Source organism: Apodemus sylvaticus, chromosome 6, assembly GCF_947179515.1.
Source record: "Apodemus sylvaticus chromosome 6, mApoSyl1.1, whole genome shotgun sequence".
Lineage (NCBI taxonomy): Eukaryota > Metazoa > Chordata > Mammalia > Rodentia > Muridae > Apodemus > Apodemus sylvaticus.
The window spans coordinates 8,049,399-8,075,643 of record NC_067477.1 but is presented as its reverse complement, the minus strand read 5'-3'; the positions used below and the strand labels follow the sequence as shown (position 1 = coordinate 8,075,643).

The following is a 26,245-nucleotide window of genomic DNA, read 5'->3' as shown; positions in this document are numbered from 1 at the left end:
GCCCCATTTGAGATTCCTCTGTTGAGAATTATCTGTTTAACTCTGTATCCCATTATTAATTGGGGTTATTTAGGCTGATGGTGTCTAACTTCTTGAGTTTTTTGTAAATTTTGGATATTAATCCTCTACCATGCAATGTTTATTCACATAAAGATATTCAGAAAACATATTATTTTGTTACAGCCATTCACTAAATGAAAAATAATGTACAGTCATGTTGCAATTTCTATAAATCTAAAAAGATTTTTCATGTAAGCTGTGAGACCAAAAATTAGAATTGTTGGAATTGCTCCATAAACCAAAATTGTGTATTTTTGTATATATATAAATTGATCAGAGCTTGTCTTCACTACTCAACGTTCGAGTGTATATATGTCTATCTGAATATCTGTCTGTATGTGTATATATGACTGGAGATTTTAATTATTCATCAAATGTATATGCATATATGCGCATTATGTGTTTATGCATGTATTATGCAAAGTGGTTGGAAATTGTTCATTGGGCTTTCCTTCATCCACTAAGTATGTGTGAGTGTGTGTCTTTTGTATATCATTACAAAATCTACATTATTCCTTTGGATTTCTAGTAGGCTGCATGAGCTCTTTTAAGTGTTTATAGGGTAAAGGATCCCATGAATATTTCTCATCTTCTTTATTATCAAAAATAACTGGAAAACCATCAAGCTGTTCTCCTAAATTATGAGCATGCTTAAGAGACCTTTTAAATCCCATGTGAATAAAAAGTGATTGTATGTTTTTTTTTTAGATTCATTAGGCTGGAACTAGGTTTTATATATCAAGGTATGCCAATTGCAATTATGGTATTTTATAAGCTCTTCCTCTAATTTCCTCTCTGTCTTGGAACAGAGTGGATTATTCTCATCTTCATCATCATCTTTATCATTCTCAGTGTTAAAAGCCTCCTGATAAACAGCAAATATAATGAGGGATTTATTTTTAGGCTTATGATATAGTGGTGGAATATCATCTCCATGATCATTCCTTGATAAGGGCAGGGAAAATGTCTTTGTTTTGATGTTTGGCAGTATGTAAAGCTAAAAATGTTCCAATAAAAGAAACCTCAATAGGCATATTCTTAGGTTCACTCCTCTGATACCAAACCTGAATATCCTTTCCTGTCTGTTGTAGGTTTCTAAATCCAAACTGTTGTGGTCTGTAAACCGAAGATACATTGCTGCACAAATTCTAAGAAGCAAAATTGGAAAGTGAAGACTTTGATTCCCATTTTTGTTAAAGTAGACTGTATTATTCATTTTAAAGCCTTTTTTCTATAGATTCCTTATGGAGTTTATTTATAGTTCTTGCTCTTTCATTCTTCTTTTTCTGTTTAAGTTCTTACCCAGGGAGCTTGCAAAGCACTTCAATTAAGTCTTAATTTTACCACACTTAGACTTAAGTATATGGGTCTCTGTTCAGAAATGATAGGCCAGAGTCCTTCCATGGTGGAGGGTCATAGGGTCATTGCTGATACCATGATTCACAGAGCAGATGAGGAATTGGAGAGGAGAGATAAGAGTGAGTCATACAGTAGTGTCCTAGGGAATCTTAAAGTTCTGACTGACTAACAATTATATTCCTTCTGCAGTTCTGACTAACTAGCAGCCAGGAGTAGTTCTCTCTCTCTCTCCTCTCTCTCTCTCTCTCTCTCTCTCTCTCTCTCTCTCTCTCTCTCTCTGTCTGTCTCTCTCTCCTTCCCTCCCTAACTACATACCTTTATTTATTTATTTATTTATTTATTTATTTATTTATTTATTTATTTATACAGTTTTCATAGAACAAAAACAGATTGATTATCCTCGAAGTCTAAATTATATGTTTGATCTTTTACTGTATGTCCAGTGTTATAAGCTCATTTGCAATTAGAAAATACAAACATAACATCCCTATGTCTCCAATTTAAAGTTTCCAAAGAATGTCTCCTCCCAAGCAAACACATTTTTTTCATGAAACTTTCTTCTAGGCTAGAAGTGTTTGCAGTTTGAAAGCACTCCCGACAAAGAGAAAATATATGAATTCATCTCTTTATGAATAGCAAATACTAATACTTAACATTTTTAACTACACCTAACCTCATTTTGTCTGAGATTCTAAAGTAATCAACTTGTATAAGCTAAGAAAATACTCAGTTGCAATTAGAAGTTATGTGCTCATCCATGTTCCTGATACAACTAATATACATGTGTTTGTATAATGATAATCATTTGCTAAAAACACAAAATATACCTTTTAAAGAACCTTATGAAATGAATTTCAAAAATTGATAAAAATAGCATATAGGTATTGTTTGGAAAATGTTGATGTTTTTAGTTTTTTTTTTTGTTGTTGTTGTTTTTGTTTTTTGGTTCTTTTGTTAGTTCCAGTGAGTAAAAAGTGATCACCCAAGTTGCTTAAATATATGTAAATTATCTCATAATTTTTCCAGGAGAAAATTTCTTTTTCTTCCTTTTTATGGATTTTTCTTTATTTACATTTGAACTATGATCCCCTTTCCCAGTTTTCCCCCAAGGCCACTGTTGCCTCCTTCCTCCTCTTGCTTATAGGAAGGTCTTCCCCCACCAACTCAACCACTCCTACACTTGCATTCCAATACACTGGGAAGTTGAACATTCACTGGACCAAGGGCCTCTTCTCCCATTGATGCCCAGCAAGCCCATCTATTGCTTCATATTTGGCTGAAGCTATGGTTCCCTCCATGTGTTCTCCTTGGTTGGTGGTTTAATTCCTAGGAGCTCTGGGGAGTCTGGATGGATGATATTGTTGTTTTTCCTATGTGGTCGTAAACTCCTCCTGCTCCTTCAGTCCTTTATCTAACTCCTCCATTTGGGAACCTGGACTCAGTCCAATGGTTGGTTGAAAGTATCCAACTCTGTATTTCTCAGGTACTGACAGAGACTCCCAAGAGGAGTAGAAGGCAAGAAAACATCAAACTCAGGGCTGATATCAACCAAGTTGAAACAAAAAGAAGTATGCAAACAATCAACAAAAGCAGGAGCAGGTTCTTTGAAAATCTCAATAAGATAAATCTTATTGACAATAAGACAAAAAGAACCCAGATGTCTCTCAGAGGAGAAATGAATGCAGACATTGTGGTATATTTACACTATGGAATACTATTCAGCTATTAAAAATAATGAATTCTTGAAATTCTTAGGCAAGTAGTTGGAACTGGAGAATGTCATCCTGATTGAGGTGACCCAGTCAGAAAAGAACACACATGGTATGCACTTGCTGATAAACAGATATTAGTCCAGAAGCTCCAAGAACCTTTAGCCAGAGTAACCAGAGGGCACAGAAACAGTATCCAAATTAACAAAATCAAAGAAAATGAATCAACAACAGAAACTGAGGAAATTAAAAGAATTGTCATATCCTACTACAAAACCTATAGTCAACACAACTGGAAAACCTGAATGAAATGAACAATTTCCTAGACAGATACCAACTACCAAAGTTTAATCAGGATCAGGTAGACCATTTAAATTGTCCCATAAAGCCTAAAGAAATAGAAATGTTCATTGACAGTCTCCCCCCATAAAAACAAAAACAAAAACAAAAACACAGGACCAGATGGTTTTAGTGCAGAATTCTATCAGAAAGAAGACCTAACACCAATACTCTTCAAACTATTCCACAAAGTAGAAACAGAAGGAATCCTACCAAATTCATTCTATGAAGTCAAAATTTCTCTGATACCAAAACCACACAAAGATCCATCAAGGAAAGAGAACTTTAGACCAATTTCCCTTATGAATGTCCATGCAAAAATACTCAAAAAATTATTGTCAACCGAATCCCAGAACACATCAAAATGATCATTCACCATGATCAAGCAGGCTTCATCCCAGAGATGCAGGGATGGTTCAATATATGGAAATCCATCAATGTAATCCACTACAAAAACAAACTCAAAGGAAAAAAAAAACACATGATCATGGTGAATGATCATTTTGATGTGTTCTGGGATTCGGTTGACAATAATTTTTTGAGTATTTTTGCATGGACATTCATAAGGGAAATTGGTCTAAAGTTCTCTTTCCTTGATGCATCTTTGTGTGGTTTTGGTATCAGAGAAATTTCAGCATTAGAAGCTGAAAAATCATTTGATAAAATTCAGCATCATTTAATGTTAAAGGTCTTAGAAAGAACAGGAATTCAAGACCCATACCTAAATATTATAAAAGCAATATACAGCAAACCAGTAGCCAACATCAAACTAAATGTAGGGAAACTTGAAGCAATCCTATTAAAATCACAGACCAGAGAAGGCTGTCCTTTCTCTCCATACTTATTCAGTATAGTACTTGAAGTTCTAGCTAGAGCAATTAGAAAACAAAAGGAGGTTAAAGGGATACAAATTGGAGAGGGAGAATTCAAATTATCACTATTTGTAGATGATATGATAGTATAATTAAGGGACCCAAAAAACTCCACCAGAGAACTCCTATAGATGATAAACAACTTCAGCAAAGTGCCTGGATATAAAATTAACTCAAGCAAATCAGTAGCCTTCCTATACACAAAGGATAAACAAGCTGAGAATAAATGAGGGAAATGACATGCTTCACAATAGCTACAAACAACATAAAGGATCCTGGTGTGACTCTAACCAAACAAGTGAATGATCTGTATGGCAGGAACTTCAAGTCTTTGAAGAAAGAAACCCATACACCTATGGCCACTTGAACTTGACAAAGGAACTACAAGCATACAGTGGAAAAAGATTGTCTTTTCAACAAATGGTTCTGGTTTAACTGGAGGTCAACATGCAAAATAATGCAAATTGATCCATTATTATCTCCTTGTACTAAGCTCAAGTCCAAGTGGATCAAGGACCTCAACATAAAACCAGACACACTGAAACTAATAGAAAAGAAAGTGAGGAAGAGCCTTGAATACATGGTACCATGGGAAAATTTCCTGAACAGAAAACCAATAGCTTATGCTCTTAGATCAAGAATTGACAAATGGGACCTCACAAAGTTACAAAGTTTCTGTAAGGCAAAGGACACTGTCAATGGACAAAACAGCAACAAACAAATTGGGAAAATATTTTTTCCAACCCTACATCTGTCAGAGGGTTTATATCCAATATATACAAAGATCTCAAGAAGTCAGACTCCAGAGAGACAAATAATCCTATTAAAAATGGGGTACAGAGCTAAACAAAGAATTTTAACCTGAGGAATATCAAATGGCTGAGAAACATCTAAAGAAATGTTCAACATCCTTAGTCACCAGGAAAATGCAAATCAAAACAATCCTGAGGTTTCACCTCATACCAGTCAGAATGGCTAAGATCAAAAACCCAGGAGACAACAGTTGCTGGCTAGGATGTGGAGAAAGAGAAGCATTCCTCCACTGCTGGTGGGACTGCAAGCTGGTACAACCACTCTGGAAATCAGTCTGGTGGTTCCTCAGCAAACTGGGCATAATAACAGTCGTGGACCCCGCAATATCACTCCTGGGCTTATACCCAGATGATTCCCCAGCATACAGTAATGATACATGCTCCACTATGTTCATAGCAGCCCTATTTATAATAGCTAAAAGCTGCAAAGAACCCATATGTCCCTCAGCAGAGAAATGGATACAGAAATTTTGGTATATTTACAATATGGAATACTACTCAGCTATTAGAAAACCATGGAATCTTGAAATTCTTAGGCAAGTGGTTGAAACTGGAGAATGTCATCCCGATTGAGGTGACCGAGTCACAAAAGAACACACATGGTATGCACTTGCTGATGAGCAGATATTAGCCCAGAAGCTTGGAATCCCCAGGAAACAATTCACATACCAAATGATGTCCAAGAAGGAAGGAGAGGCCCCTGGTCCTGGAATGGCTCGATGCAGCAGTGTGGGGGAATACCAGGACAGGGAAACAGGAAGGGGTTGATTGGGGAACTGGGGCAGGGAAGAGGGCTTATGGAACTTTGCGGGAAGGGGGATCCTGGAAAAGGAAATTATTTGAAATGTAAATAAAGTATATATCAAATAAAAACAATAATTCAAAAAAGAGCATATTTTAACAAAACCAAATTGATATGTTAGATTCCTAGTTTGAAGGCAGGCATTCTGGCCCTTTATGATTATTACTATTAATGCCCTTGGGAAGTCAGGGAGAAACGGTCCCTTTGCAACTTCAGTCTTCCCAAAAAACAAGCATGGCTTGAGACAAGGGTTGGACTGTATACTGGTTTTGTGTGCAAGATCACGAGTTTCATAGCATGGGCTGGGATATATCTGTACCCTCTGAGCCAATGCATGCCAGGCATCTGAGTGCATGGGTTACAAAAGGCATGCTTGAATGTCAGCACTGAGACTGAACTGTAGCTCTAGTGGCTCTAGATACACAGCAGCCTAGTCACGTGTGCTTCATGCCCCTTCTGAACAGTAGGGCCAGACAAATTCTGCTGTTTGGTGAATAGGTTGATTGGCTCCTTCAGACAAGAGTTATAGAAAGCTAACAAAGCCTACAGAGGAAGACTAATGACAACTCATGCCAAATAACATGAAATAGAATGTCACACTACTCTGAGCATCCAGTCTCTTTAGTGTGGGCTCTGAAAGGAAACCTGGTTATGACTGACCCACTGTAGCACATGACACATAACTTTGGGCAAAAGTGTCTCAACAAATGCAATGTATCTTGGGAATATGCTTATACACTAAATGGAAGAAAAATTGAGAGAAGTTGAATACTCAAAATGATATTAAGTTAAGAGAAGAAAGGGTATGATTAACGAATCCACATAGATAATAATGTCAAAATAAGAATGAAAATTAATATAAGTATTTTAAGGTTACATAAATACTAAATAATTAATCATATGCCTTTTATCTTAATACTTGGGAGACAAAGACAGACATAGATAGGTTCCTTGTGAGTTTGAGGCTAGCTTAGTCTACTGAGCAAACCCAAATCAGCCTAATCTACAAAGAGAAACCCTATCTCAGTAAACTGCAACAATAATTGTTATAAATTGATGTAATTGTTTCAAATTTTCAAAATAAAAATATTTATAAGACCAATGATTTTGACAGAGAAGTAGAGTCAGGCTCTAGTGATTAAGGTTTATTATAAATAGAAATGATTTGTCTCTTTTATTTGGCAACTAAAATATGTAAGATGGCTTATAAACTCCCAAATACATTAGGGAACTGTATCCATATGGCCCACTGCTAGGGGTTTCAGCTAATCTCACCCCCACAGCCACCTGTGGCCTTATTCCATAGCAGGTCTCTGTTGCTAATATCCCTACATCTGATACTTTACAACTCTTCTAGGTCTTTTCCCACCCAGGTCCCTCCCTCCATTAACTTCTGTTATCTGTTTATTTTCCATTCTGAGAAAAATACAAGTCTATTTTGGGCCCTCCTTATTATTTGATTCTTTGTGTATGTGGATGATATCATGGTTATCTTGTACTTTATGGCTAATATCCATTTATAAAGTAGTATATACCAAGCATGTCCTGTTGGGTTTTGTTTATCTCACTCAAGAAAATATTGTCTAGTTCCTTCTATTTGCTGGCAAAATGCATGTTTTCCATGGTTTTAGTAGCTGAGTAGTGTTTCATTGTATAATTGAACTACATTTTCATCATCCACTCTTACTGAGGAATAGCTAGGTGGTTTCAAGTTTCTGGATATTATGAATAAAACTGTTATGGATATATTTTTAGCAACTTCCCTTGAGGATGGTGGACCATATTCTGAGTAAATGCTCAAAAGTGGTACAGATGGGTCTTGAGATACAACTATTCCCAGTTTTCTTTGAAGCGACCAGATCGATTGCTAAATAGCACTAACTGAAGACCCAGCTCTACCTCAAGACCAAGCTATGCTACAAAAATATCTAAGACTTAAATTTTGATGATCTCAACTGTGTCACTTCTACAATGAGAATATATTTTCAGCACTTATTTCGTATAGACTGTGTGGTATACATAATTATTTTTAAATTTGAAGAAACATGACATTTGTATTTACAGAGCTTACATACGTAACACATGTCTATGTCAGCACTATTTCTTCACTGACATTGTTTTATGTGTGAACTCTGCTCCACTGCTGGTACTTAATGCTCCTGTTGTGAGATTTGTGCTTGAGTTCATGCTGAAGACATTCACTATGACATATGCAATAACCCCTGGTGATATCATTTCATATGTTTATCTGTATGTAGATACTGCTTTTGCAGACATGCATTGAGGTGGTGAATTTGTCTTTCCAAGAATATGCAGAGTGTGTTTCATAAATATTATTTTTGTCTTTAATTTAAACAATGAATTCCAAGTCTATTCCTGGTGACTTGTGTACTAAGTGCATCAGGTCATTACTTAGTGTGAGATTTAAGATAACATAGGAGAGTTTTAGGGACCTTCCAGGTTATAGGAAGTCTTGCCTAAACTCTAACAGCTTCATCTCATACTATAGTCCTGCAAACACAGGGAATCCTGACAGTAAACTGTCACAAATATTCACTGTCTCTAACAATCACACACATTCATTCACTCAGTATATTTTCTTATAAATTGACTTTTAAAATACCAACAAGAAAAGATTCAGTCACAACTCCATGTTAGATGTTTTGTGTTCAGGGTTTTGTGTTATTAAGTGGGAAGACCTGGATATTGTCTCTTAATGTAAATATAAGTCCTGCTTACCAGTGGAACAAAAGAAAGTAATGACTCAACACACTCATGAGTTTCTCCCCTCTGAACATTGCATTGTTTATAACCAACCTGAAAATAAGCATAATTAGAAAAAAGGAGAGTCTCAACAAAGCATTTCTAATATAGAAGTATCAACTCAAAAGGGAGTTATTACAGCTGTAATCTAAAAAATACTGCAAAAGTACATATATTTTGTAAATTTGGATAACCCAGAAGAAAATGAAGAACATTAGAATTCACATCATCCACCAAAATAAGGTTCAGGGATACAAATTAATAGAAATATTGACAATGAAATTGATGCTATCTTAAGAGCATCACCTTAAAATAAATGTTCAGGACCAGTGAAAGCTTTTCTTTAATATATTTATTCTATGGAGCCAGAATCATGTTGGTACCCAATCAACTTAATCTAATAGAAAAATAACCAATTTATTTGATAAATATAAATGCAAAACTTCTTGGCAGAATGCTTATAAATCAAATTCAATAATTCATTACAGAGTTTGTATCTTATAACAAAATAGCCTTCTATCTTAAAAGTCAAGATTGATTCAAGATACACATATCAATCAATAGCAAACAGCACATAAATAAGTGACAATCTGAGATAATATAATTATTTGAAATGTTGTGAAAGATCTCTTGGCAAAGTAGAACATGGCTTCCTAAAATAAATTTTAAAGTCTTTTGGAATGCATGAAATGTATATTGCAAAATAATAAAAGTTATACACAGGCAAGATTGAATCTAATGGTGAGTATTGCTTCCTAAAATTAATAACAAGTCACATATATACACTCTTACTACCATTTTTCTGGTGCTTATAGTCTTAGGTATAATATTTAGACAAGAAAATCTGTAAAATTTATCAGAAGCTGAAGGCAATAAGTCAATGAATCCATGTTTGCAGAGAACAAGATGCTTTCCTTAAAATACCCTACTGTGTCTAATAGAAAACTCTTGGACTTAATAAACACAGTTATGTTTGATAATGTAAGTCCTAGTGAAAATATATCATATAAAAAGTTATGACAATATGTCTTCTTTATTCCTCTGTTAATAATTTGATACTAATGACCTCCATAGATAATTTCATTCATAATATGTCAGACAAAGTATTCAAAAGAATGATGTATATCATAAATAAGGCTACTATGAACATAATGGAGCATGTGTCTTTATTGCATGCTTGGGAATCCTTTGGGCCAGATGCCCCTCAAAGGAGGAATGGATACAGAAAATGTGGTATATTTACACAATGGAATACTACTCAGCAATTAGAAACAATGAATTCACAAAATTTTTAGGCAAATTGTTTGATCTGGAAAATATCATCCTAAGTGAGGTAACCCAATCACAAAAGAATACACAGGGAATGCAATCTCTGATAAGTGGATATTAATTAGCCCAGAAGCCCTGAATACCCAAGGCACACATTGCATAACAAATGACTCCCATGTAGAAGTATGGAGAGGGTCCTGATCCTGGAAAGGATTGATCTAGCATGGGAAGGGAATATAAGGACAGAGAAAAAGGAGGGAGGTGATTGGAGAAGGGATGGAGAGAAGAAGGTTTATGGGACATATGGGGAGGGGGAATCTGGGAAAGGGGAAATCATTTGGAATGTAAACAAAGAATATAGAAAATAAAAATATTTAAAAAAGAACAAAGTGAAAAAAAAGAATGATGTATATCAAGATACCAGCATAATCACATAAAAGGACATCAAAAGGAGCTGAATAAAATGACAAAGAAATCAAAGCCCTGAAAACAAATAAAAAGGCAAGAAATTTCTAATGCAAAAAAAAAAAACAAATTGTGGCTGAACAGAAAAAATATAATCAGTCAAAACATAAAATAAACTCAAATGGAAGTAATCACCAGTAGATTAAATTATGCCATAAAGCAAGTAACTAGGTTGAAAAGTATTGGAAAGGTGTAAAGGTAAGAAACTTAAAATGTGTTGGAAGAGAAGAACCTAATCTTTCAATAATGGACAAAGGCATGGAGAAGAATACCAGAGGAAAGGAATTGAGAATATTTTCAATAGAAACATAAAAGAAAAAATTCCAAATGTTCAGAAAAATATCCCCATATAGGTATCTGCAGAGGATTATAGAACAAAAATGGAGTACAAACATGATCTTTTTTCCATCTTATATATTATAGTAAAATAATAAAAGCATAGAATAAAGAAATAATTTTGAAAATTGTATTGCTTATTAAGTCACCTATAAAGTCAGATTCATCAGACTAGCACTTGAATATTCAACATAAATGTTTGAAGGTGGTGATGCCTTACAAAATACATTCCAATTTTAAAGAACCAACTACCAAGCTACACAATTATACACCAGAAATCTTATGTCAAAATAAATTGAAATACAAATTTTTCTACAATAAAAATGGCTACAGGAACTCATGTCCTCTAATCCACCTGAATAGAGAATGATGAATGGTGGAATGTTCAACCTGAAGAGAAAATCTACACTAATGGTCACAGTGAATGAATAAACAATTCAAGAATAGATAAATCAAACTTCCAAAGGAAACCCAACACAAACAACAAAATAACAGAAATTATTTTATTCTTTTCAAAATTAACTGTTTAATTGCAAAAAAAATGCATTAAAACTTTCAAACTAGCATAATGGATTAGAAAAAGGATTCATTTTTACCGTTGCCTTGGGAATTAGACTTTACAGTTATAGCACTAACACCTCAGTTTAAATGTTGTAAAAAAGATACAAGGAAATCAAACTAAGAAACAACAGCCATTGTTATTATAATATATGAGTGAATTGATATTCCTATTAAATGATTAGAAGATATAAACAGAGATTGCTTCATACTTAAGTCAAGAGTCGATGAAAAGAATATATAAAGCCAATGTTGGAGCAATTTTTATAAAAGCCTTATCACTGATAAAATTAGTGCATTGCCTGTGGTAAATTCAATGGTCTTTTCTCACTGATGAACATTTATCTGGACAAAAACTAAAGAGAAAGACATTGAGAATTCATTTCATGCAAATGAACCTCAAAGATGACTTTTGTACATTACACCCCCCCACACACACACTCACACATATACCAAAAAACATGAACTTTTACTTGTTGTCAAAAGTCTCAGAATGATGAGACTTGGAATTTTTTCTTCATAAGAAAAGATCCTAATTTTTCAGCTGAGTAATTTATTCTTCTATGAAATAATGTATCCTCATGCTGACTGAGAAAGACTATGAATTGTGTCATTTCTATTTCTGTACCTTTCAGGAATGGTGATATAAATTTTACAAACTAATTGCAGTGATGTCTGTCAGATCTTGAGTTATTCATAGCAATGTTTAGAACTGACAAAGAACATGGTCTCCTGGGGACTGAATGTGGTTAACTGAACGGAAAAATTCTGAGTCTGGAAACACCCCCACCAGTTTGGTCCTCTCTGAACATGCTCTTTAGGCTTTGCTTTCAACTAACTTATTTGATTTTCCCCTTTGCTTTCTCATGGCAAGCAACACATATTTAGTAATTCTATTAATCATCTGAAATTGGTGTTATTTGAAAATCATAATACAGAGTAACAGAATTTTCACTCTGTGTTTAGCTTGATGGAACATGGTCCACATTTTATTCTCATCACTCCCATACAGACCTTGCTATGGAATGTATGTTGACAGTGCTAAAGTCTCTCAGCCATCCTTTAAAATGCAGGGATGTTAGACTAGAAATATTGTGCTATTGTGGTACATAGTGGAAGACTAAAGATGGAATTTATTGTGGTTGGAAGCTTTGGCTCTCCTTGAGAAATGCAACCTATGTTACTAGATGTCAGTCTCATGAAAATTGCACGGAGCAGCCTTTTCAAAATTAACTGTAATATGGCCTTGATACTTGTCATAGACTTTTTATTTATGTTATCCTCAAAAATTCACAGGTAAGAGAACCCCTTTCCTACTCTGTCCTGATTGTGTGGTTTATATTTAAAAAAGAGAATGCATGATGCTTTTGATATTCTGAACATTGAACAGAGGACAGCAGAAGAACAGTGAACCATGGAGGACAAGAAATAGTTGTTTACCCAGAAAAGTAGAAACGTAACAAATAGCAAGTGATCTGTATAGATCCAGAAGGTATAAGAAAATCCATGAACCAAGATCTTCCCGTTTACATTGTTGAGTCCTATAACACAGAGGCCTGAAATAGAAGATGCTTCTACTTTCTGCTTCTTCTTTGATTTCCAGTTGGAGGAATCTGAAGACTGCTCTAAAAATACAAAGATTTCAAACATTATGTAAATTTAAATTCTGTATTGTTCATCTTTAATATAGTATTGCACAAGGAGACTCATTTCTGCCAAAACACATTTCTCCTGTATGCATCCATATTAAGCATTTAACGTTCATATTTGTCCTAGGCAGGGCATGTTTATTAGAGAAACATGCAAAATAACTGTTCAGAAATAAACAGATTTCTCACTGATATCAAGACCTTGAGGTTTCTAAATATTGTAGAATTTATTCAAAATTAAGTGCTCTATAAAATACATGCTTCCAGCAATAAGCTATGAGAGATGATGTACTGTTAGTGTATGTCCATGTTTTGATAAGGCATTAGAGTATATGTCAGGACAATGATACCTGGAAGGCAAAAATATGAAACCAGAGAATAATGTATAATCTCAGAATATATACACAGCTAAGTGTATAAATATAGGGGTCTGACATGAGTTCAATGAAAATATATATTTAATAGTAACTTTATCCAAATTAAAGGAATTGTACATACATAAAAGTACACATTTATAAAAAAGTCTTATACTCTAAGAAGCTAAATCCTTTTCTGATTATCGTTCAGAGTGAGTATAACACTGTGAAGTCATTTGTAGCCTAAGAGTGCAGTATTTGTTATTATGTTCTTTTTGGTAGCTTTAAGAGAATAACATAGTAACCAACTATATTTGATTTGGCTTTCCCATGTAATCAACTTTTACAAGCTATGCTAATGCTCAGTCATAATACTTAATTATGAGCTCTTCATGCTCCTGACTCCAGATTATTGCATATGTGTTTTATATGTCTTATGACAATTGGTTGCTGAAAACAATCAATGCAAGTTTGAATAAATCTTGTAAAACAAATATCTAGATAAATTGAAGTAAGCAGATATTACTTGATAGTCAATGATGTTGCTAACACATACACACACACAAACACACACACACACACAAACACACACATACACACCTAAACAAACACATACACACACACACAGAGAGAGAGAGAGAGAGAGAGAGAGAGAGAGAGAGAGAGAGAGAGAGAGAGAGAGAGAGAGAGAGAGACAGAGAGATCGAGAAACAGAGACAGAGAGATGGAAATCCAAACTCATAAAAGATTAACCAACAGGGACAAAACAAGACAGATTAGCATCCCTTGAATCTTATAGCCCTTTTACCTGACATTGGATTGTCTTTGTTACTAGTTCTAAATCAACATTGACTGGAAACAATGGAAACTGTCTTGAACATTTTGCAGGTATTTCAGATTTGGCTGATCCTTGTGAAATCTTGAATGTTTTAAATGTGGGAGAAAGGCCATTTCCAAAAACAATACATATGTAAACTAGGTAAGCATTCTCAAAATAACAATCCTATTTCTACATATGTGTGGAAATCATTACTGCTGCATTTTCTGCAATAACAACATTATAGAATCAGAATATATCGGTTGTAGTCAGACCTGGTGGGGGTGTTTCTTCTTTCTTATTGGTTCTTCTTGAGGCAGCATAGGGGGAAGAGCTTCAGTGCAGGGTGTAGACTTGGTCTTACAGATTTCTGTAGTAAAATCTGGTCTTATGATATTCTGGGTAAGACTTTGTCTTATGAGGTATTTAGGGTTGATGTATAATAAAAGTTTTACTTATCTAAGTCTAAGTTACTATGCTGTTGTAGCTACTTTCACAGTTCCTCTAAAGCTGGAGACTGCAATCTCAGGCACTTAACACCTAATCCTAAAACAGCAGGAGATTAAGTAAAGGGTTAATTGCCTTTTCTCTATTGTACAGGTGCCTCTTACTTGTTGGGCTAGGGGTAAATTTGGAACAATAAAATTCTATTGAACCAGCAGAAGAAAATAACACTCACAGAAAAACAAATTTTTACATAAGCAAATATGCATAATGTTACATAAATTCACACACAGCTTCAATCATGTAAAGTTCTCATTTACCTATTTCCACACTAATTTAGTTGGGCCCAGCTTGCATGCCTTCTCCCAATTGCATACTTACAAATGCACAGGCATACATTTTTACAATTACACATTTACACACACATCCATACTTACATATGCATATGGAGCAAAAGACCAAGCACCAATGCAGAAATAATTTACTCATTCTAGATGAAAAATTAACTCCAATATTTATTGCATAGAGAAAGAAAAAGCTTCAATCCTTTTAATGCTAAATGAATTAAAACCATGTTAGGGAAAAAAGTTTTGTGGCACAGCCAGGAACAAAGGGAACACCCAATGTGGCACAAAATCCACCAGGGCCCCCACTGCATGGAGGAGCTGGTCAGCATCCCAGCACTCTGGGCCAGGGCAGAGCCAGTCACTCAGGGATGCTGAGACAGGCTTGCAGGCACACAGGAGGAACAAGCACCAGCCAGAGGCATCAGGATCAACTAATACCAGAGATAACTAGATGGCAAAAGGCAAACATAGGAGTGTTACTAACAGTAATCAAGGCAACATGGCACTATTTTAACCCAATACTCCCACAACAGGAAGTCCTGGATACCCCCATACACAAGAAAAGCAAGATTTGGATTTAAAATCAGAGCTCATGATGCTGATAGAGGGCTTCAAGAGGACATAAATAACTTCCTTAAAGAAATACAGGAGAATACAAGTAAACAGGGAAAAGCCCTTAAAGAACTACAAGAAATCACAACAAAACAGGTGAAAGAATAGACCAAAACTATGCAGGATCTAAAAATGGAGGTAGAAACAATAAAGAAATCACAAAGAGAAACAACTCTAGACATAGAAAATCTAGGAAAGAAGTTAGGAGACATAGCTGCAAGCATTAACAAGAGAATACAAGAGATAGAAGAGACAATCTCAGATACTGAAGATACAATAGAAAGCATTGACACTACAGTCAAAGAAAATACAAAATGCAAAAAACTCCTGACCCAAAACATCCAGGAAATCCAGGACGAAATGAGAAGACCAAACCTAAGGATTATAGGATAGGCATAGAAGAAAGTTAAAATTTCCAACTTAAAGGGCCAGTAAATGTCTTCAACAAAATTATAGAAGAAAACTTCCTTAACTGAAAGAGGGAGATACCCATGAACATACATGAAATAAGCCTACAAAACCTCAAATAGATTTGATCAGAAAAGAAATTCCTACCATTACATAATAATTAAAATGTCAAATACACTAAGCAAAGAAAGAATATTAAAAGCCTTAAAAGAAAAAGTCAAGTAAAATATAAAGATAGACCTATCTGAATTACACCAGACTTCACACCAGAGACTTTGAAAGCCAGAAGAGCCTGGGCAGATGTCATACAGACAACAAGGGAACACAGATGCCAACACAGTCTCCTATACCCAGGAAAACTCTCAATTACCATAGATGGAGAAACCAAAATATTCCATGACAGAAAGAAATGTCCACAATATACTTCCTCAAATTCAGCCCTTCAAAGCGTAATAAATGGAAAACACCAACTACACACTAGAAAAGGCAAGAAATTAATCTTCTTTCAATCAAGTCAAAAGAAGATTACCACACATACATAAAAATTAAATCAAAAATAACAGGAAGCAACCAACAATCACTATTCCTTAATATCTCTTAACATCAATGGTCTCAGTTCCCCAATAAAAAGCCAGAAAATAACTGACTGGATACAAAAACAGGACCTAACATCTTGCTGCATACAGTGTCACAGTGAGATAACATATCTCAGTGTCAAAGACAAACACTACCTCAGAGTAAATAGTTGGTAAACAATTTTCCAAGCAAATGGTCCCAGGAATCAAGCTGGAGTAGCCATTAGAATTTACAATAAAATAGACTTTAAACCAAAAGTCATTAGAAAAGACCTGAAAGGCACTTTATTCTCATCAAAGGAAAAAATCTACCAAGAAGCACTCTCAATTCTGAACAACTATTCTCCAAATGCAAGGGTACTTTAGTAAAAATAAATTTTACTAAAGCTAAAATCACACATTGCACATCACAAAAATAATTGTGGGTGACTTCAATACTGCACTCTCATAAATGGACAGATCCGAGACACACTAAACAGAGACACAGTGTAATTAACAGAAGTTTTGGACTAAATGGATTTAATAGATATCTACAGAATACTTCATCCTAAATCAAAAGAATATACCTTCTCCACACCTCCTGGTGCCCTTCTCCAAAACTGACCATATAATTTGTCATGAAACAGACTTCAACAGATATAAAAGGATAGAACCAATCCTATGCCTCCTATCAGATCCTTTGGAATAAAGATGTTCCTCAATAGTAGCAAAAACAAAAGAAAGCCCACATACACTTGGAAGCTGAACAATGGTCTACTCAATGATACCTTGGTCAAGGAAGAAATAAGGAATGAAATCAAAGACTTTTTAGAATTTAATGAAAATTAAGACATAACATACCCAAATTTATGGGACCCAATGAAAGAAGTGCTAAGAGGAAAATTCATAGATCTGAGTGCCTCCACAAAGAAGCTGGACAGAGCATACACTAGCAGCTTAATAGCACACCTGAAAGCTTTAGAACAGAAAGAAGCTAATACATGCAAGAGGAGTAGAAGGCAAAAAATCATCAAACTCAGGGTTGAAATCAACCAAGTAGAAACAAAAAGAACTATACAAAGAATCAACAAAACCAGGAGCTGGTTCTTTGAGAAGATCAACAAGATCTATAAACCCTTAGCCAGACTAACCAGAGGGCAAAGAGACAGTATCCAAATTAACAATATCAGAAATGAAAAGAGAAATCATGACAGAAACTGAGGAAATTAAAAATATTATCATATACTACTACAAAAGACTATACTCAACACAACTGGAAAATCTGGATGAAATGACCAAATTTCTAGACAGATACCAACTACCAAATCAGGATCAGATAGTCCATATAAATGGTCCTATAAACCCTGAAGGAATAGAAGTGGTCATCGATAGTCTCCCAACGGAAAAAAAAAATAAAGCACAGGACAAGATGGTTTTAGTGCAGAATTCTATCAGACCTTCAAAGAAGACCTAGCACCAATACTCTTCAAACTATTCCATAAAATAGAATAGAGACTTGAGTAGAAACATTACCCAAGTCATTAAGCTTATACCAAACCACAAAACGATGCAACAAAGAAAGAGAACTTCAGACCAATTTCCCTTATGAATATCGATGCAAAAATATTAAACTAAATTATTTCCAACTGAATTTAAGAACACAGGAAAATGATTATTCACTACGAACAATTAGGCTGCATTCTTTGATGCAGGGATGGTTCAGTACTTGGAAATCAATGAATGCAACCCCCTACATAAACAAACTAAAAGAAAAAAAACCAAAAAGACAAACCACATGGTCATTTCATTAGATCCTGAAAAGCATTTGACAACATTCAGCATCCTTTCATGTTAAAAGTCTTGGAAAAACAGGAAATCAAGGCCTGTACATAAACATAGTTAAAAACAATATACAGCAAACCAGTAGTCAACATCAAACTAAATGGAGAAAAACTTGAAACAATCCTACTAAATTCAGGGAGTAGACAAGGCTGCCCCCTCTCTCCATATTTATTCAATATAATATTTGTTGTTCTAGCTAAAGCAGATAGACAACAAAAGGAGGACAAAGGGATACAAATCGGAAAGTAAGAAGTCAAATTTTCACTATTTGCAGATGATATGATAGTATACTTAAGCAACCCAAAAATCTCCACTACAGAACTCCTATAGCTGATAAACAACTTCAGCAAAGTGGTCGAATATAAAAATAACTAAAACAAATAAGTAGCCTTCCTATACTCAAAGGATAAACAGTCTGAGAAAGAAATTAAGGAAATGACACCTTCACAATAGTCACAAACAATATAGAGTATCTTGGTGAGTCTAACCAAATAAGTGAAAAATCTGTATGACAAGAACTTCAAATCTCTGAAGAAAGGAATCAAAGATCTCAGAAGATGGAAAGATCTCCCATGGTCATGGATTGGCAGGATTAATATAGTAAAAATGTCCATCTTATCAAAAGCAATATATAGGTTCAATGTGATCGCCACCAAAATCCCAACTCAATTATTCATAGTGTTAGAAAGAGCAATTCTCAAATTCATCTGGATTAACAAAAACAAACAAACAAACAAACAAACAAACAACAACAACACAGGATAGCTAAATCTATTCTCAACAGTAAATGAAATCCTGGGGGAAATCAGTATCCCAGACCTCAAGCATTAAAGCAGAGCAATTGTGTTAAAATCTGCAGGGTATTGGTACAGTGACAGGCAGGTAGATCAATGTAATAGAACTGAAGACCCAGAAATTAACTCACACACCTATGTTTGATTGATCTTTGACAAAGTACCTACATCATCCACTGGAAAAGTAGCGATTTCAATAAATGGTGCTTATTCAACTGGTGGCTAGCATGCAGGAGAATGCAAATTGATCCATTCTTATCTCCTTGTACTAAGCTTAAGTCCAAGTGGATCAAGGACCTCCACCTAAAATCAGACACACTGAAACTAATAGAAGAGAAACTGGGGAAGAGCCTTGATGACATGGGCACAGGGGGAAAGTTGCTGAACAGAACACCAATAGCTTATGCTATTAGATCAAAATTGGCAAATAGGACCTCACAAAACTGCAAAGTTTCTTTAAGGCAAAGGACACTGACAATAGGACAAAATGCCAACCAACAAATTGGCAAATGATCTTTTCCAACTCTACATCCAACAAAGGGATAATATCCGATATATAAAAAGAACTAAAGAAGTTAGACTTCAGAGAGACAAATAACCCTATTAAAGACTGGGGTACAGAGCTAAACGAAGAATTTTCACCTGAGAAATAACTAATGACTGAGAGGCACCTAAAGAAATATTCAACATCCTTAGTTATCAGGGAAATACAAATCAAAGCAACCCTGAGATTTCAACTCACACCAGTCAGAATGGATAAGATCAAAATCTCAGGAGACAGCAGGTGCTGGCTAGGATTTGGAGAAAGAGGAATACTACTTCACTGATGGTGGGATTGCAAGATGGTAAAACCGCTCTGGAAATCAGTCTGATAGTTCCTCAGAAAACTGGGCATGACACTACCTGAGGACCCTGGGCATATACCCAGCGGGTTCTCCAGCATTTAGTAAATACCCATGTTCCACTATGTTCATAGCAGCCTTATTTATAGAAGCCAGAAGCTGGAAAGTCTTCAGATGTCGCTCAAAGGAATAATGGATACAGAAAATGTTGTTTATTTACAGAAAGGAATACTATTCATCTATTAAAACAATGAATTCTTGAAATTCTTTGGCAAATGGTTGGAACTGGAAAATATCACTGTAAGTGAAGTAACCCAATCACACAAGAACACACATGGTATGCATTCACTGATAAGTGGATATTAGCCCAGAAGCTTGGAATACCCAAGACATAATTCACATATCAAATGAATGACCAAGAAGAAGGAGAACTAATTATGAATACACTGTTCTTTCTTAGAAGGGGGAACAAAATACCCACAGAAGCAGATACAGAGACCAAGTGTGGAGCACAGACTGAGCATAAAACTATCCAGTGACTACCACACCTAGCGATCTATCCCATATACAGTTACAAAATCCAGACACTATTATAGATGCCCATGAGTACTTGCTAACTGAAGCTGGATATAGTTGTCATGTAGGAGGCTCTGGTAGTACATGAAAAATACAGAGGGGGACACTCTCAGCTAGCCATTGAACTGAGCACAATGTCTCCAATTGAGGATCTAGAGAAAGGACACAAGAAGCTGAAGGGGTTTGCAGCACCATAGGAAGAACAACAATATGAGCCACCCAGTATTCCCAAGCTCCCAGGGACAAAAATCATCAATAAGATATTACACATGGTGTTACCCATGGCTCCTGACACCGCAACAGAGGATGGCTTTGCTGGACATCAAAGGGAGGAGAGGATCGTAGTCCTGGAAAGGCTTGATGCAGCAGAGTAGAGAAATAGCAGGCCAAGGAAGCAGGAGGAATTGATTGGGGAATAGCGGGAGGGGAAATGGCTTATGGGACTTTCAGTGTTGAGAGCCAGGAAAGGTGAAATCACTTGAAATGTAAATATGGAATATATATAATGAAAAAGAGAATAAGAGAAATTAAAAAAATGAAAAAAGAAAAATGCTTTGTTCCTTTTAGTAAGACTAAACCTGCCTTGTCCTTCCCATGGGACCTGTTCTCTCCCATGGTAAGGAAAAGCCTGCCTGCTCCTTCTGCTCTCTTCAGTGTTTTTATTTCCTCTCCCTCTGCATTCTGCACAATGTTCTCTTAGGTTTTTTTAAAAAATGTTACATATAGTTTCTAAGATATTCCAGTCTGCATTTTCCTTTTAATCTTGTTCTCTTCTGACTAAAATCTTCTCCTCAGTTCAGTTCCTCTTTCAGTTCAGTTCTTATTACCTCTGTTCCTCTCACCTAAGTTCCTCTGGTCTGACTCCTCTCTTTGTCCTCAGCCCTTAAACATCTTTCAGAATACATGATCACATGTTACAAAATCCATCACAAGTTCACACAAAAATTCAAATCATAAATTGAAATAGAAGTTCACAACAGAGAATGTTTACATGCATATCTATTAAGAGTAATTATGTAGCTAAACATCTATCACCTGTGTGAGTTCTACTGGTTCATTTGCATTTTAAAACCATAACAAAGTTATTAGTGAGTTTTGTATTGGTAAACATGGCCAATATTTTATCTTCTGCCCTAACACATATAATGAATCATTAGTTTCCTTTATGACCTTTGGCTAATTGTTTTACAACCTATTGGAATGTGCTCTGAGTAGGAGAAAGTCTGGTTGCCAACTAAGAATAAGTAATTTGTGACACTTGGGAAACTGGCAGAGTTCTCATTGCAGTTTTGACTATCAGAAAAGGATCTAATGCCAGTCCCACTATAAAAGAACTTAATAATCACAGATATAACTTTAGGCATTCTAGCCGGGCAGTGGTGGCGTACACCTGTAATCCCAGCACTCTGGTAGGCAGAGGCAGGCAGATTTCTGAGTTCGTGGCCAGCCTGGTCTACAGAGTGAGCTCCAGGACAACCAGGGATATACAGAAAAACCCTGTCTCGAAAAAAAACAAATCCAAAAAATAAAAACAATAACTTTAGGCATTCTTATAGGATCATCATTAAAACTTAAGTCATCTATTTGTCTACATAGCATCACTATAAGGCAATGCATGTTCGTGGATCTGCAGAGATCTACTCCAAATATGTGTGCTAGTTCTTATTGATTATTCTATATGTTTAATAATAGCAGGAAAATTATATTACCAGCATGAATGTTTCCTAAACATTGTCCCTCACAGCCTTGCTTAATGAGGGCACACTTGTCACAGATTATATAATAATCTGAAGCAGGTCAGGATGATCACCTGCTAATATATTACCTTGTCCCAGTATGGTTCCTGACACTACATGTTTGTAAACAAATTAGTGATTAAAAATAACTTGATAGTTGTACATAGCACAGCAGCATTTTACATATGTAAGGAATAAGGAACTTACACTACAGTTTAAAAATGAATATAATTTGTAATAATTTTGTCATGTAATTTAAGACTGTCTCAGAAATACTTGTATTATGTAACACTCAATTTGTCGTCTTTTTTTAGTTTTTTGAGACAGAGACAGAGTTTCTCTGTATAGCCCTGGCTTTCCTGGAACTCACTCTGTAGACTGGGCTAGCCTAGAACTCAGAAATCTGCCTGTCTCTGCCTCTCAAGTTCTGGGATTAAAGGTGTGCACCACTACTGCCCAGCTTGTAGTCTTTTCAAAGGTCATAGTGATAGGCAGTTTTGTATGCAAGCATGTAATGAAATAGAAATTAAACTCTACTGGAAAGAAGCCAACTACATGGAATGATAGGTACAATTTAAGTATATGTAGATGTTATGGGGGAAATACACTGTTTACAATATGCATCTATATGAAATTCTAAACATATGTAAGATTGTTATATTTAGTTTTAAATAAAATTATTGCTTATTCCTTGAAACCTTCATTCATGATACAATGTACTATGAACATATATTAACCTACTACTTACCTCTGACACTGCTTGGGACTTCAGAAAAGAACAGGTCTCATTCCCAATATTTGGTTTTATTTTGTTTTATTAATGAGATATTGAGTCCAATTAATGTTATAGAATGCATATGGGTAGGGATGTCACCCACTAGTACATATGTAACCTCTAAGTGTCCAAACTTCAAATAAATAAATGAGTCAAACTTTATCAGCAGTCTTTCAGTTTCAGAGTTTTTAGGCAGCTCATGGACTTGGGGAACTTGCATGTACTATGCAGAAAGAGCTAACGTGAGTAAATGAGCTCTCTGTAGATGGCCTACTCCCCTGCTCAGCTGTGTGTCTGGTGCCAGAGTTTGGGACAAGAATTGTTTTTTACCTACTCTAAAGTAGATTTCCCGTGCTTGATGTATGCTATATGCCCTCTGTTGTTGGAGAGATGCTCTTCAAAGAGGTTCATGTCTCATCTCAAACAGAAGACAACACACTGTGTTTCTTGCACAGTAATATATGGCTGTGTCCTTACTGATCAGAGATCAACTGCAGGAAGAACTGGTTCTTGTACTTGTCTCTAGTGATGGAGATTCAACTTTTGAGAGATGGGTTGATGTCAGTACTAACACTGTAGCTTATGTATCCCATCCACTCCAGTTTGTTTCCTGGAAACTGCTGGATCCAGTGCCAAGAATAACCACTGGTGATAGAGTAGCCAGTGACAGAACATGTTAGTGACAGTGTCTAACAGGGTTTCACCAGGGCATATACTGACTCCTAAAGCTGCACTTCGGATGGAATACCTTCAGATAAGAAGAAACCATTCTGCTAATCACACATTTAAAAAAAATCCTATCATAGAGGCATGTATGAAATGGGAACACTCTCCAGGAAGAGCACACAACAGGTACAGAAGACTCAACACTCTAATCTTTTAGTCTACATCCATTAATCTTCAGAGACTAGCTTTCTGTGAAAGATATGTGATATGGCCCATCCCAAAAGATGATTTAACTTAGAGCTGGAAGATGCATTTACTATGGGTGACAGCCTTGCCTTCATAAGTGGGAAGGGTGAATATTGACTGCACTTGGTTATGACAGAAAGAGCATCACTGTCTCTGGCTCCTTATGGTGTAATAATTAATCATATAATTAATTGATAATTAATTGTATAATCTCTTTCTTGGACAAGAGAGCACTTAGAATTTAGGAAATACATCTAGATCTGATCCCAACATCCCATCCTTGACCAATCTTCCCACAGATACTGTATAAATGTTTTGCTGTACTTAGATAGCTGTGCACTAGTATTCCCAGTTTGTTAATTTTGTTCTTGTGCTATCTAAATATCTGACTATCAGAATATTTTAGGTGAAGTACAAATTTCCTTAATGGATGAATTATTTTCTTTTGGTTTCTATTTCTGCTTTGGTGTTCTTGCCTGAATGCCCTGTTATTTTAGTGGCCAAAGAGTCTTCAGAATCAGTAACGGTGCCTGGTGCCTGGGGCTTTTGTGGCCTGAGTGACTTTTGGAGCTTTCCAGTTGCCTCTAGTTTTCTTGGGTTCAGTGAAATGCAAGGGACACAGGCTTCTGGATAACAATGTGGCCTCTACGGTTCCAGTTTAGTCTTAGGGATTGCTAGAACTGGTTTGTCCTTAAGGAGAGCAGTAGTCATCCCCTAAGATTTTGGGATGTGAGGTTAAGCCTTCAGGAGGGGGTGCCACCGAGGACTCATTTACATAATTTAAGGAGTATCTGGGGGTTGTGGGAATTGTACTGAAGATCTTAGCACCAGTGTGTCTTCTTGTACATCAGGAGTTTCATGTCACCGTTTTGGGCAAGAATTGTTTTGTCCCTACTACAAAATATATTTCCTATGCTTGATGTATGTTGCATGCCCTCTGTTGGTGCAGAGTTGCACTACAAGGAGGTTTATGTCTGGGCCCACACAGAAGCCTCCACACTGTGTCTCTTGCACAGTAATATGTGGCTGTGTCCTCAGTAGTCACAGAGTTCAACTGCAGGAAAAACTGGTTCTTGGATGTGTCTCTAGTGATGGAGATTCTACTTTGGAAAGATGGGTTGTAGTAAGTGCTACCACCATAGTTTATGTACCCCATATACTCCAGTTTTTTTCCTGGAGTCTGACGGATCCAGTTCCAGTAATAACTACTAGTGGTTATGGAGAAGCCAGTGACAGAACATGTGAGGGACAGAGACTGAGAGGGTCTCAGCAGGCCAGGTCCTGATTCCTGAAGCTGCACATCACACAGGATACCTTCGGACAAGAAGAGTAAATTCTGTCAATCACACATATTGAAAACCCATTTTGGACACATTATGAAATGGCCACACTCACCAGGAAGGGCTGTCAAGAGGTACAGAAGACTCAACATCCTCATCTTTTACGCCACACACTCTTATCTTCAGAGATCAGCCTCCAATGAGAGAGATGGGAGCTCCTATATTGCAGGATGGAATTTAAATTAGAACTAGAAGATCCATTTGCATGTACTGAACCAGCCTTCCCTTCATAATTGGGGAGGGAGAACAATGACTGCACTTGATTATTAAAATAAGACCATCACTGTCTCTGGCTTCCTGTAGTGCGAATCTGGAATAAGAGAGCATGAGGACTGTAGAAATCACAGGAAACACATCTACAGATCATCCTACTGTCATTTCCTACACCACCTTCCCAGGAAACCTCTTTTGCTCCTGTGTTTTTAAGGTCTCAAGTCAATGGAAACTTTCTCCTCACACTTGAGTTTTTTAGTTCTTCCTTTATTATTAGTATGTTCACACAGTTCCAAGTTTTCTTCCCTTTTCCCCCAGTAAAAATGTGTTTCCATCGTTCCTAAATCTTAGTACATTCTATTGTTTACAGTTGCACAAATGATCTGATATCTTTTCCAGTAGAGAGTCCTTAGCTGTATCTATAGGAGTGATGTAGTAGGTGATATTACTTTTGTAACTCTTCCTTTGGGAGACTACCCAGACAAAATTCCATAGGAACTACAATAGGTTAAACCAACCATCAATTATGTTTCCCCTTTCACCAATTACTCATCAGCATTTGGTGTGATTTGTTTCCTTAATAAATGTTATTGTTGCTTGGATTAGATAAAATCTTAAACTACCTTTTTAATTTACATTACCTTGATAAGGTGTTGAAAACTTAAAAGAATATTTAGTATTCAT

General features: G+C 35.9%; 1 gene segment (V, D, J or C); it reads right to left on the bottom strand.

Annotated features, from left to right (window-relative positions):
- Positions 1 to 24,918: 24,918 nt before the first annotated feature.
- On the bottom strand, positions 24,919 to 25,520 carry LOC127687788 (Ig heavy chain V region 3-6-like). The segment is given in 2 exon segments: positions 24,919 to 25,322; positions 25,404 to 25,520. Coding segments are annotated over 2 exon segments (447 nt in total).
- Positions 25,521 to 26,245: the final 725 nt, after the last annotated feature.